The 12248-nt window shown below is 40.7% G+C and overlaps 1 protein-coding gene across 1 annotated transcript in view; it reads right to left on the minus strand.

The window, feature by feature from the left end:
• The window catches only part of ADAMTSL3 (ADAMTS like 3), a 177417-nt gene that overhangs the window by 4220 nt on the left and 160949 nt on the right, over positions 1-12248 (minus strand). The window contains exons 23-27 of the mRNA XM_068203801.1: positions 8450-8632; positions 6320-6439; positions 5461-5673; positions 3014-3197; positions 389-593 (exon numbers count right to left, since the gene is read on the minus strand). Coding sequence (XP_068059902.1) covers positions 389-593; positions 3014-3197; positions 5461-5673; positions 6320-6439; positions 8450-8632 — 905 coding nt within the window. The remainder of the gene's footprint in view (positions 1-388; positions 594-3013; positions 3198-5460; positions 5674-6319; positions 6440-8449; positions 8633-12248) is intronic.

Raw genomic sequence — 12248 nt, forward strand, 5'->3', positions numbered from 1 at the left:
TATATTAATGTATTTTACTATAGGTATAATAAAATCATTCAGCCTCCTGAACTAGAGTCAAACATCATCATTTCTTCCCACCGGGTTCACCTACATTTACAATAGGAATACATCATAATGGCTTAGCTGTAAAATACACCAAAGCTAATACTCTGGTTTCAGGTCATGCCTTCAACAAAAAAAAAAAGTTGCTCAGAGAGCATAAAATGAAAAAAACCAAGATTTCTAATTGTCTGGTCTGAAAGGTAATTACAGCCACAGAGCTCCTGCCTTGTGCAAGAGGACAGATGCTCAGGCACAAGAGGACAGATGTTCAGGCAGTTCATCGGACGATGGCACTGTCCCACTCCACAATGCAAGGAGGCTGCAGGCAAATGCTGTCACGTACCTGTGTTGTGGCCTGTGCTGGCCCCAGGGGACAGGGGTGCCCCGGGCAGGGTTTCCTTGCCGCAGGCCGGTCCCTGGGTGGGCAGGCCCCTGGCAGCAGGGCCAGGGCACTGCCGTTGGCTGTGGCTTGGTGACAGGACAGCTGTCGGTGCCGAAATCCACTGCCACAAGATGCAGAGCACTCGGACCACGGCCCAGCTACCCACCTACAGGATGCACAGACACATTTATAGCAATTATTGCCATCCTGCTGGTAGAGGGCAGAAACTGTTTGCAAAGAAAATGCAAAATAACTTGTCCTTGCAAGTTTTAGATGTGAGAATAGTTAGAATCAGCTTCTTCTTCACTTGAGCAAGGTCTTCTTAACGTGGTTAAGTGATGACAGCATATTTGCTAACAGAGGTTACAATATTTGTTACCAGAATCTGTTACTAGGTGAGCCCTGCAGACCCTGCTGGATGTGACCTTCCAGGAGGACGGAGGGTGTACTTTTCCATTACTTATAAAACGAATGGTAACAATTTAGCTTGTACTAAAGTGACAGTTGCCATAACTCATCCAAATTTATTACCTTGAGATCTCACCAGACAACAACTCAAGCAGAATATGTTATTTATTGATTAGAAGTTGCAAATATTTAGTCAGTCTTGGCAGCTAGGAACAATACTGGGGAGGCAGCAGGTGGTAATACAATCAAGTTGACTTGCTCTTTGCATAAATCTAGGCTAGAAATATAAAATGGACTATACATGTACCACAACAGTGATAAAAGGGAAAAATTCTATTTTCTTCAGCAATTATTTCATTCTCTTACACTCAAACAGCTTAAATCCATTCAAGGAAATCCAATCTTTTACAGTCTGCACCCTTGTCTTCTTCTCCCTTTTAAAACTGAAGTACTTTTGCAAACATTAATGCAGTGCATGCACAGCAAAGCACAAGTTAAGTGCTCAAGGCCTTATATTTGCTTAACTGTAGCTCTCCACTGTGACACAGAGAAGTGACTGAACACATGCAAAACTCTTTGAATAATTAAGGTCCTGTGCCACTGACCATACATCTAAAGCCTTTATAATTCTATGGATGCTTTCTGAAGAGCTGCCTTGAGATGAGAGGATTGTGCAGAAATCAGTATAAGTGGGAAAATGGAAAGGACATTTTGCACTTCTCTCCCAGGTCAGCAATCACAGGGAAGGAGAGAGGCTAAAGGCACCAAGAAACATACACAAGGCTCTTTTCCAGGCATCTGGGATGCTCTTCATCTATAGAAAGCATGGAATATTCCATAAAAGAAAACCAATTAATATGTTAGCATACATGTATGGCTCATGGCAGAGTTAATTATGTTAGTATATACACAATTGTCTTCCATTGGTGATTGCATAAAAGGCAAATTAAAAGCAGAACAAATCTAAGCATATAAAAAGACAATTCAGTTCCCATTCTCTTTAGCCATATGAGAGGACCAGTTTGTTTATGTGGTGAATACTCCAAGGCTGGTGATAATCAGATTATTTAGTCATGCCCTGCAATCCACTGGAAGGCATGACCTTGCTCAGAGGAGCCCCAGGACCTCTTTCACCCTCCTGTCATCTGCTCCAAATGCTGGAGCTCAAGAGGGAAAGCTGCAATAGAAGCTGTGTTTCAAATTATTAGTTTGATTTCAGTATTTTTCTACTGGCAAAATGTTAGCTTTCTCTGGGCTGGCTGGAGTTCAGTATCACAATTTAAGATAATCTGTTTTTTGGCTGCTAATAATGAAATATAAACAACTTCTCTTGATACATATCTGTGGCTAGGTTTTCTGCATTTAGAACAGAATTTAGAACATACTGGCAAGATGCACTCTCACAATGTCAGCTAAGGTCTTAACACTTCCCTGCCAAATTTTCCAGTGAGAGACAACTCTAAAGTGTGTGTATTCCTCACAGAGTTTTGCTGATGGTGATGGCCAATTATTTAAAGCAACAAAAAGTACTTATTTTGAGGATCCTGTGGAGTTTCCTGTTGAAAACCTGTTGAGCTGGAATGCTCAGTGCAATTCAAATAGTCTAGAGGTATGGTTTTGGCCTTTGGAATCAGATGTTGTGATACACCTGCCTGTGATATCAATATTTTCAGCCCTGTGATCCCCAGCTGATCCAGTGAAAAAACTGCCAGGGAAGGACATTCAAGGGGCACTGTCGTGAGGGGCCTTGGAGAGAAACGAGGCATTCCTCAGAAAACATCTTACTGAGAGCTCTGGTGGCACAAAGGAGAGCAGGTGAACACAGAGTTACGCTGGCCACTTTAACACAACAAGTTTTCCCTCTGGGGTGGCACTGATTCCACAAAACTGCACATTCCAGTGTCTCAGGGAGCTCTCCAGCTTAGCTTTTGAGGTGTGGTATGGTAGCAGCAAGACTTGCTGCAGCAGCATGGAGACACACTCAGGTCTTTATTCAGCTGAATCAAGCATTTTCCTTCTTGCTTGTGATCCATTTCCACATCTCTCATGCTTTAAGGTTCATGATGAAATGAACTTCCAATTCCACACTCAGAGCATAACACAGAAACAATTTCAGGAGGTGGTGAGTGCATTTTAATACACAAAGAGCTTGTGGAAATAGAGCAGAAGGGAGTTTACCTGGGAGGGCAGTCCTCTCTGTTGCAGGGCTGGTAAACCATCCCTGGCTTTTGCAGCTCTCTGCACTGGGACTCATTCACTTTCTGTTTCTCTGTGTTCATGCACTGCAGGCTCCTGGAGCGGGTTCCTGAATGCCCACAGGTGGCAGAGCAAGGACTCCACTCAGCATATTCCCAGGTGTAACCTAAGAAATGCAATTGGAAGCAGTGTGAGAGAGGCACTGTACATTGGAACTGTGTCACATTTCGATTGATTTGGCAGCACGCTCTGTAGGCTGGACAGACATCCTCTGTAGAAAAGCAAATATTTCAGCACTGTGAAAAGGAACCATGGGCCAAAGTAGAATTTAGTTCTGCTCAGCTTCCCCTCAAGTTCAGCCCTTACCTATGAGCATAAAGCCCTCTAGAAGGCAAATGAGATCAGCACATGAAGGGCAGAACCTGGCTCACAGTAGGAACTGATGAGCTTCCTTTAAAACTTTCATAACGTTTTTATACAATGAGCATTAAAAAGAGGAAATTGTAAATCAGGCTCTCTAGGTTTCCTGCTGTTCTACAGCAAGTTTGTCCTGAACAAAACTCATCTTACTCCAGACACCTCACATAATTTCAGGATTTAAGAAAGTCCTGTACTAAACTACAGAGAAGTATTTAATGTAAAAATAATTTGCCACTGAGGCATCTGGCAAGATGAAAAAGGAATTTGTTCTAAAGAGCGTTTTATATTAAAAACCGATCACCTCTAACAATTACTACCTTTATATTTAGTCAAAATTCCACACTTACCCCTTCCTCCACAATTTTTTTTGACACTTGGTAAAAGATGAAGTACTATGCAATGTTGACAGATTTTTATGTGATCACAGAAGGAGTCAGGTTTTTCTATAATAACCAAGAATAATTGATAGCTACCAGCTGTGTCCACAGACTCACTCTTGCAGCACATAATGAATTCTTTAACTTATTGTTTTTCAATGTTTCCTTATTACTTCTGGATTTCTTAAAATAATACAAAAGGGCCTTTTTCAAAGTAGAAATTGTTAAATTTACTGACTGCAGCTATGATGGAGAGACTGTATTGCTTATTTAACTAGGATGACACTGCTCAGAAGTGCCCTCAAAATGCCTACTGTGCAAAAACCACCAAAGGGGGTTTTACAGCCTCACAAATGCATGGGGATGGCAGTGATGAAACATTTACTGAAGTGTCAATCACAGTTAAAGCTCAGAACTAAAAAATGGAATCACCCCAAAATACTGCCCAACCTGACTCGAGAGGGCAACCAAAAGGCAGTCCAGCTGAAGACTGCAGGTGGGCAGTTCAGTAACTGGCAGAAATTCTAACTGTAATGAGATATAGATTAGGCTCTAGGGCTGGACCTAGTTTTTGAAAAATTGTTAGGGTATTTTTTGATTTACATTTGATTTTTAAAAGTAAATGTTTTGATCATAGATGTGTCTCAGTAAGATTCCTTTGCAAATGTAACTTCCTTGATAACTTCAGGCACTCCAGAGCCCTCCTCATTCATGAACAGTCCCCGAGAACATCCTCATACAGAGCACAGGGGATCTGATCCTATTGCTTGAGTCCCTTGCAGATCAGTCATAAGCCAAATCAAACTGATATTTGAAGAGCTAAAACATACAGAAAAGCTTACAGAGTCAACAGATGCTTGTTTTTAAATCTGAATTCCTAATTATAATTTGGTTATAATTAGGAATTATAGAAAAAGAAGGCATAATTCTTTTCTAAACACTTAAAATGTTTAAAACTTGACAAAATTTTTGCAGATACAGGTGATTGTCTTGCTGGTACATATGCAAGGTTCTTTTAAAATTCATCAGTTTTGAAATTCAGGTGCACATTTTTATAACCCACTGATAGAAATGTGGGTTTATGTGAGTGCATACAAGACATTCTTGAGAATTTCACATGGAAATCTATGAGTGTGCAGTGTGCTCTAGTATTTTGATGTGATTAAGGGTATCTGCTGTAGGATCACTATCATATTAATTGTGATGGTCCTGGAATATGACAATTACATTAAAATTATTTTTATTATAATGAAGATATTTCCAAAGATGACCTTGAAGTCAGTTTTGTTTCAGTTTGGAGGGCTACCGTGGAGAAGTTTGTTGAAGGGGAAGTTGATGAAACCTATCTGATTTAAAACTGTTTAAGCAGAAAGACACATTCTCTCAGCTTCTCAGATACACAGGCAAGCAGTAAGAACCCCCACAGGATATTTGGATACACATTAATTACCATATCCAGCTGTGAGTATGGGCATTGTCTACTGGCTTAAATAAGACCATTCCCATATGCGAAGCTATGTATTTCTGAATTACTTTTAAGACAGAAAAGAAGGTTAGTTATCAGGAAAGTCTTTACAGAGCAAAAGAAGATATTTTAAAATTCAAGAATTTGTCATATAACTTTCAACAAACCTTCCTTCTTGACATTTACCCAAACTGACATTAGTTTTGCACTAGCTGAAGTCCGACATTGGAATTGTCCAGCAAATTGACCAGAGTTGGTGTTCACCTCTAGGATACGACCCCCAACCAGGGTTCTGTATTCCAAGGTCTGAACTTCCTCAACTGGGCTGTCTCCAAAGAGCCACTGGACTGTATTCCGGTGACTGGGCAGCACTGGGCAACCTAAAAATCAACAGCATTTTAGCAGGTTTTTCTCAACACATCAAAACGTTTGTGAACAAGTATGTACAAGTGTGATTCTACGTAAAGGACATTTCCAGCCTAAATAAAAACAAGAATATGCACAAATCCACTGAAGTCCAAGCTAGGGCCCAACATCCTGACTGGCCCTTGAGAGGTATGAGCTCTGTAAGCTGATGAGTACTTACCACACTTCTCCACCCTTTCCCTTTCAGTAAGTCCGTATAAACTTAACTTCTATAGGAACAAAGTGGAAGGGGGGAGCAATGATTTAAATGGAACAAAGATTTCATCCCAGACTCTACAATATGCAAATAGGTCTGCAATTAAAGACCTTCTATCTGTCTGGGAAAGGAGTCATAAACACATTAAATGAAATTGCTACATTTTCACTGCACAGGGCACAGGCAGGGATGGAAACAAAGGCATTCATTTAGACAGGAGAAAACACAAACAGAGCCCAGCTGAATCCCTTCCATTTTTTCAAGTGAAGTTCAAAGAGTAATTGCATGGCTTTACTATCAGGGTGATTCACCTCACAATTGCACTCACTTTTTTCCATGGGGCTCCCTCTATTTTAATAAAATAAATAAATAATATTAATGAAAAAGCAGGAAAGACAACACACCTATCCTTAGTGGATCACCAGGTGCCACACTGACATTTGTACCCGTCCCAGATGCCATCAGGACACGCTTTCTTCTGCTTCCCTTCAATAACTGAGTGTTATTCTCTGTAAGTCTCTGTTCTGTAACACAGTGCATAGGATCTCTTCTGAGCAAGAATTAAATAATGATGCCAAAAAACATTTCATATCAAAATTTCCAGCATGCTAGTTATGAAGCAGAAAGATAATAGCAGTTTGGAATTCTTTTGGATCAACTTCATTTATGCAGTTAAATTATCTGTTTAAGAAACGAGCTACATGTGTACAGGGAAACAGAAATTATTTATGTTTATGCAACTTTCTGAATAATCCAATAAATCAATACATTTATTGAATTTGTTAGAAAAACAAGCCTGTAACAGTGTAAAAACAAGACTTAGAGGATGTATTTCTCGTTTTTCATGACAACATTATTTATTATTTCATTGCATGCAGAAATTGTAAGAAAAATAATTCTTTCAGTGGAATCTGGCCAATTCCTCTGTTCCATTAGGTGGAATTATGACAAAGTGTTATAATAGAAAAAAGAACATCTTTTAAAACCTCATTATGCATAGAGATAGCATAATGAATGCAGAGTCAAATGCCCATCACTATAGCAACTCCTCCTGTTTCTCATATGCTGGCAGAATAACTGCCAAAAATGTGGGCAATCTGTCAGTAACACACAGTTCTTACCACTTAGTCAACATTTCTGTTTTAATGAATGTACATAACATCTATGTCTCTCCTTCCAGAAGGGTTTAAATCTTTTGCTATATTCTAACTTCTCTGGGTCATTTTGCATTGGCTCAACATTTTTCCTCAGTGTGCGATTTCTGTACAAAGCCTCCCGCCTGTCTGTAAACACCAGGACAGAAAAAGTCTCCACAAAACCACAGTGAGGCCAGTTCCCCAGGCAAAGGACTGGTTGCCTTGTCAGCCCTTAGGGAGTTTTATTGGAAGGGCTGCACAGACTTTGTGCTACTGCTGGACTGCCACTGATCAGGCAAACAAGTCCTGTAGCCAAGCCAAAAATCTGAAGGGATTTTTCAGATAACACTGAGCCACTGCAATCTCTTAGTCCTGACAGCAGAAGTCCTCCCATTTCATTGCAGTCTTGCACAGCCAAAAGCTTGCAGAATTTGGCCCTCTCCTATCCACTCCAGATTTATTTAAACTAATGTCACATGACCAGGAATTGAAACAAAATTTAGACACTTGTGAGCAATATTCCAGTCACATCATTATAATAAAATTCCTCTCTGGAACATCCGAAGTTTTGATGTACTCCAGGAAAACTGAAACAAGGAAAGCAGCTTCAGCCTACACTCATCCTCACAGAAAGGCTCCTATTGTGTCTCTAGAACATCCTCTTCAGCCAACAGACCCAAACATGCAAAACCTGCCCTAGGTGTGCACCCAAGAAAGGGATCTTTGTAGCAGGACTGGTCACAGAAAGCTGTGCTGCACTTTCCACAGGAAAGGGGTGAGACAGCTCATCTCTAGAGCCAAAGGATCCAATGACTGCAGTGATTTGCAAGGCATGATTGCATTATACAGAATTACATTATTAATCTACTTACAATAGAGGTATTTACATGGAGTTTTTTCTTTACATTTTCTATTCTAGGAGTTTGGGGCTCATAATCAGAATTTTTTCTTTTCCACACCCCTATATTTTATTAGCCTCTATAATGAAAAAAAAATGAACATCAAAACCCAAAACTAGCCTTTGCTTTCATTCTCCTGAATTTTCCTGAAGATATTCTGAATACTGAGGCCTGCCCTGTGTCTCTAGTTAGAAGCACTGGGCTCATTGTAACATGGCAGTGGATTTAGTTCCTAATGTGTCAGGTGGTTTAAGGGCTGATTATTTGTCACCTGGAAGCAAGATGGAACAACCTTGAAGTCACAAGTCAAACCATCTGTACCTAGATCCACATTACAGGAAACACAAAATAGAGAACAGATCCAAGGGAGTCAGATGCAATCAAAAATTTCAAATTTCCAATAAAGTGTTAAATATGCCCCCAACTATTTTATGGTCAACCTTTGATTATAAATTGGCTGGCTTTTGTTATCAGTAAGGAATTCTCATTTAGCACTTACCAGTTATGTGGAGAACAGATGCAGCCTCAGCTTTTCCAAGAGCATTAGTTGCTCTGCAAGTGTATGTTCCTGCATCTCCATAGGAAACATTCCTCAGAAATAAAGAGCCATTCAAAACCAAGGAAGAATTGATTTGCAAAACATCCTTCTCCTTCAGCCATGTTACATTTGGTTTGGGAATGCCTTTAAAATGAAAATAATTAAAACATTTATTGTGAGAGATAAACCATAAAGTTTATGTTGCTAACTGCTACCACAGCATTCAAGAATCCTGAGTTCCTTTGTCATTTCACAGAGTGGGAAAACCTAAGTAACAACACTGCAGTAAAACAAGCAGTTTTCACACTCACAAGAAAGCCTCTCAGTTGTGACCCCTACTAATAATTCTGCTCACTAACAATACTGCAAGCCCAGCTCAAAGACAGCTTTACAGACTGCTACCAGTCCTAAAAAAGCAATGTGCTCACCCATCTCATTCACATCTTTGAGGGACCAGCTGATGGAACGATCTGCACAGCACCTTCTCATTCAGCCTGCCTCCCACAAGGAAGGAAGGACAGAAGGGAGGAAGGAAGATTGAATTTTTAATCAAAAAATAGGAAAAAAATTTGGGGTAACAATATTTGTCTTGAAGAAAAAAAATAGATTAGAAAATACATGTGGCCAATTTATGCCAAAACACTTGTGACAACGTCTCCAAGTTGCAGATGTGATCTGTACAGCATGTAATGACAGAGGGTGAAGGGAAGGGAACAGAAAGAGCTATTAATAATGAAAAGAGGGGTTCTCTTGTTAAGCAATCTCAGTTACTGTGGTACAGAAGCTAAAGGTGTATCACCATTGCTGCTATAGTGCTTGAACTCTGAGAGTCTCAGCTCTTGCAGATAACTTGTCATCTTCAATTTTAATCAATACATTAGTTTGAATGCTTATTTTTAATGAAATGATTTTTCCACTGGCACACTACCAGTGGGAAGACTTCAACTGTTTTATTTTCCTCAAACACTTGCCTTTAAAAAGAGATTTTGCAAGTTGGCAAATCAGTCACCTCATTGATGTGCTCTGGTTGAGCTGCTGCAGCAAAAATGCTCTTTCCAAGTTCCAAAATCCTGGGGAAACCACTGGGTAAGTTGGCACAGGTGGCACATTGAGCAGCCACAGATGTGCACAAAGGTGCAGGGATGGGGCAGGTCACAGATGAATAAAACTTTCACCTGAACCCTTTTTTTCACTAAATAAATTGGTCAGTGCTCACTGAAGACTCCTCAAGTAGGTTCTGCTGCAGGAGCTGACCCCAATGTGGGACATTTGGAAGCTCCAGCCGGACTGAATGCTAATTCAGCCTCCTCTCCTCACAGATCATTGTGCAGTATTACTTTACAGATGATGTCTTCATGATGTGGAATGGCCTTTAGGAACAACTTTAACATTTCAATCACTGGCTTAGCACTTCCAATGCACACCTCAAGTTTTTCCTTTGCTGTAATAGGAACCAGACATATTTTTTGGAACCTGCTATTTCACTGAAGGAAAAAGCTCCCCCTGCCATTTTGTCTAGAAAGGCAGTGAAGAGAAACACTCTCTGGGTAATCACAGATTTTATTCTAGACAATTTAGCAGCTGTTCCATGCTTTTAAACTGATGTAGAATTGTGTTTTACTGAATAAAGCTGATTAAAACAAGATCTGCAGAATTCACAGTGGTCCGAAAACCAGGTTGTTTTTCAAGTTTCTAGAAGAAGCTTTATGCCACTTTGAAAAATCCATCTGGAATTAGGATGAGGTTTTGCTTTAAGGGTCTTTTTTCCATTTTACCCAGATTTCTGGCTAAAGTGTATAATTCTCAGACATTTTTCCTTTACAGTGTACTTTCCACAGCCATTCAGCCATACATACTTACTCTGCAGATGGGCTGAGGAGGTGCTGTGAGGATCTGAGCTGTTTTACTCTAAGGCCTAGAGGTTTGCAGCCAGACTACCCTCACTGGCACCAAAACCCAGCAGGCCAGTCAGAGGCAAAAAGAAGCCAGAAGCAGCACAGCTGAGATGGGACTGAAGTAAAAAGGTTTCAAGTCAAATTCCACAAAGCACAAAAACGTTTGGAATGGTTCAAATTTAAACTTTTAACCTGAGCCTCTATCAAACATCAGTGCAATATCACCTCATGATAGTCCTCCCTCTGCTCTCATGACAGCATTTAGAAATGTAGCTCATTCCCAGGATTTAACTAAAGTCAAATATTTTTCTTCCAAACACTTTATATCCTAGAGCTGTCCCAGAAAAATTGCCATGTCTCTATTCTTCGACGTGTGCCTCATTCAGAGACATGAAGAGCCTTTTAAAATGTGAACTGGAGTTCAGTTTGCAGAAGACATCTGCAGAATAGCTTTGCCACTCATTTTAAGTTCAAAACTGGGTATCTGTCACACACCTTAAACTCAAGTTATAGCAAATGATTCCTCTTTCTTTCTCCAAAGAGCTGTATTTGTTTCTCTTTAGGGAAAACAAGTGAGTAATACCACACACACAAGTAAATCAGACCATTACTCAAGTGAATAATGTGAGCACACAAACATAAATTGTAGGTCTGAGGAGAAGTGCAGACAGAGCCCTGCACCACAGGCCAGCAGCCAGTCCAGCTGTCATGCACCAGGAATCCACCCAAGCCATCCTAGGGGTGCTGGCAGTAAGAGATAAAGAGTGTGTGAGGGGGAATCCTTGGAAAACAAGCAGTTAAATAGATCACCTTAAAAGCAGCACCAGTGCTTTGCACACTGCAGCTGATGTTACACGGATACCCTCGGGTGCACCCATTCAGGGGAGCTGTTAGAGCTCAAAACAGCAGTGGGAATAATCACAACACCCCTGCACTCTATTTTACCCCAAACTATCAAGGAGTAAGATTTTTATCTAGGAGTTAATTATTGTTATGTGAACTGTGTGCTGAGCCCCTCTGAGCTGGCCTCTTCACAACCATTCTGAGGACCCTTCAAGATTTTGCATTTCATTTTCCATTTCTTTTCCCACCTTAGTATTATATGGAAACCAATTCACTCTCTGAGAGTGAGACTGGGAAATATTGGGCTATGTGCTTAAGAATAACTGGTATTTGTAATCAAGCTCCTTCTCTGACCTCTTCACTGGCTTTTGGTTAGGTTACCATTAACAGTATTAAGGCAAATGCTCAGACTGAGTCCTGAGCTAAGGGAAAAAAAAAAAAGATTGCTTTAGAGAATTCAGGGACCTATTACAGACTGGAGTGGAGCATGAAGAGAGGAGAGGAGAAGAGAGGAGAAGAGAGGAGAAGAGAGGAGAAGAGAGGAGAAGAGAGGAGAAGAGAGGAGAAGAGAGGAGAAGAGAGGAGAAGAGAGGAGAAGAGAGGAGAAGAGAGGAGAAGAGAGGAGAAGAGAGGAGAAGAGAGGAGAAGAGAGGAGAAGAGAGGAGAAGAGAGGAGAAGAGAGGAGAAGAGAGGAGAAGAGAGGAGAAGAGAGGAGAAGAGAGGAGAAGAGAGGAGAAGAGAGGAGAAGAGAGGAGAAGAGAGGAGAAGAGATGAGGACTCTGCAGCCAGGACACAACTCTATGGCAGAATTCAGGGCCCTCTAACCCTGCCTTTCAGGGGAACCCAAAACTGGAGGGCAAAATGTGATAAAAACTTTCAGAGTTGGGCATCCAAAGTGACAGAGTAGAGAAACCACTCAGAAAAAAGGCTGATATCTCCTAATAGACACCCTAGAAACAGATTAAAGAAATAAAGCTGGAGAAAAAGACATCCCTATAGTCCAGCTCCTTCACATTCTTGGG

The sequence above is a fragment of the Anomalospiza imberbis genome, chromosome 13 (assembly GCF_031753505.1).
Source record: "Anomalospiza imberbis isolate Cuckoo-Finch-1a 21T00152 chromosome 13, ASM3175350v1, whole genome shotgun sequence".
NCBI classification, from domain to species: Eukaryota; Metazoa; Chordata; class Aves; order Passeriformes; family Viduidae; genus Anomalospiza; species Anomalospiza imberbis.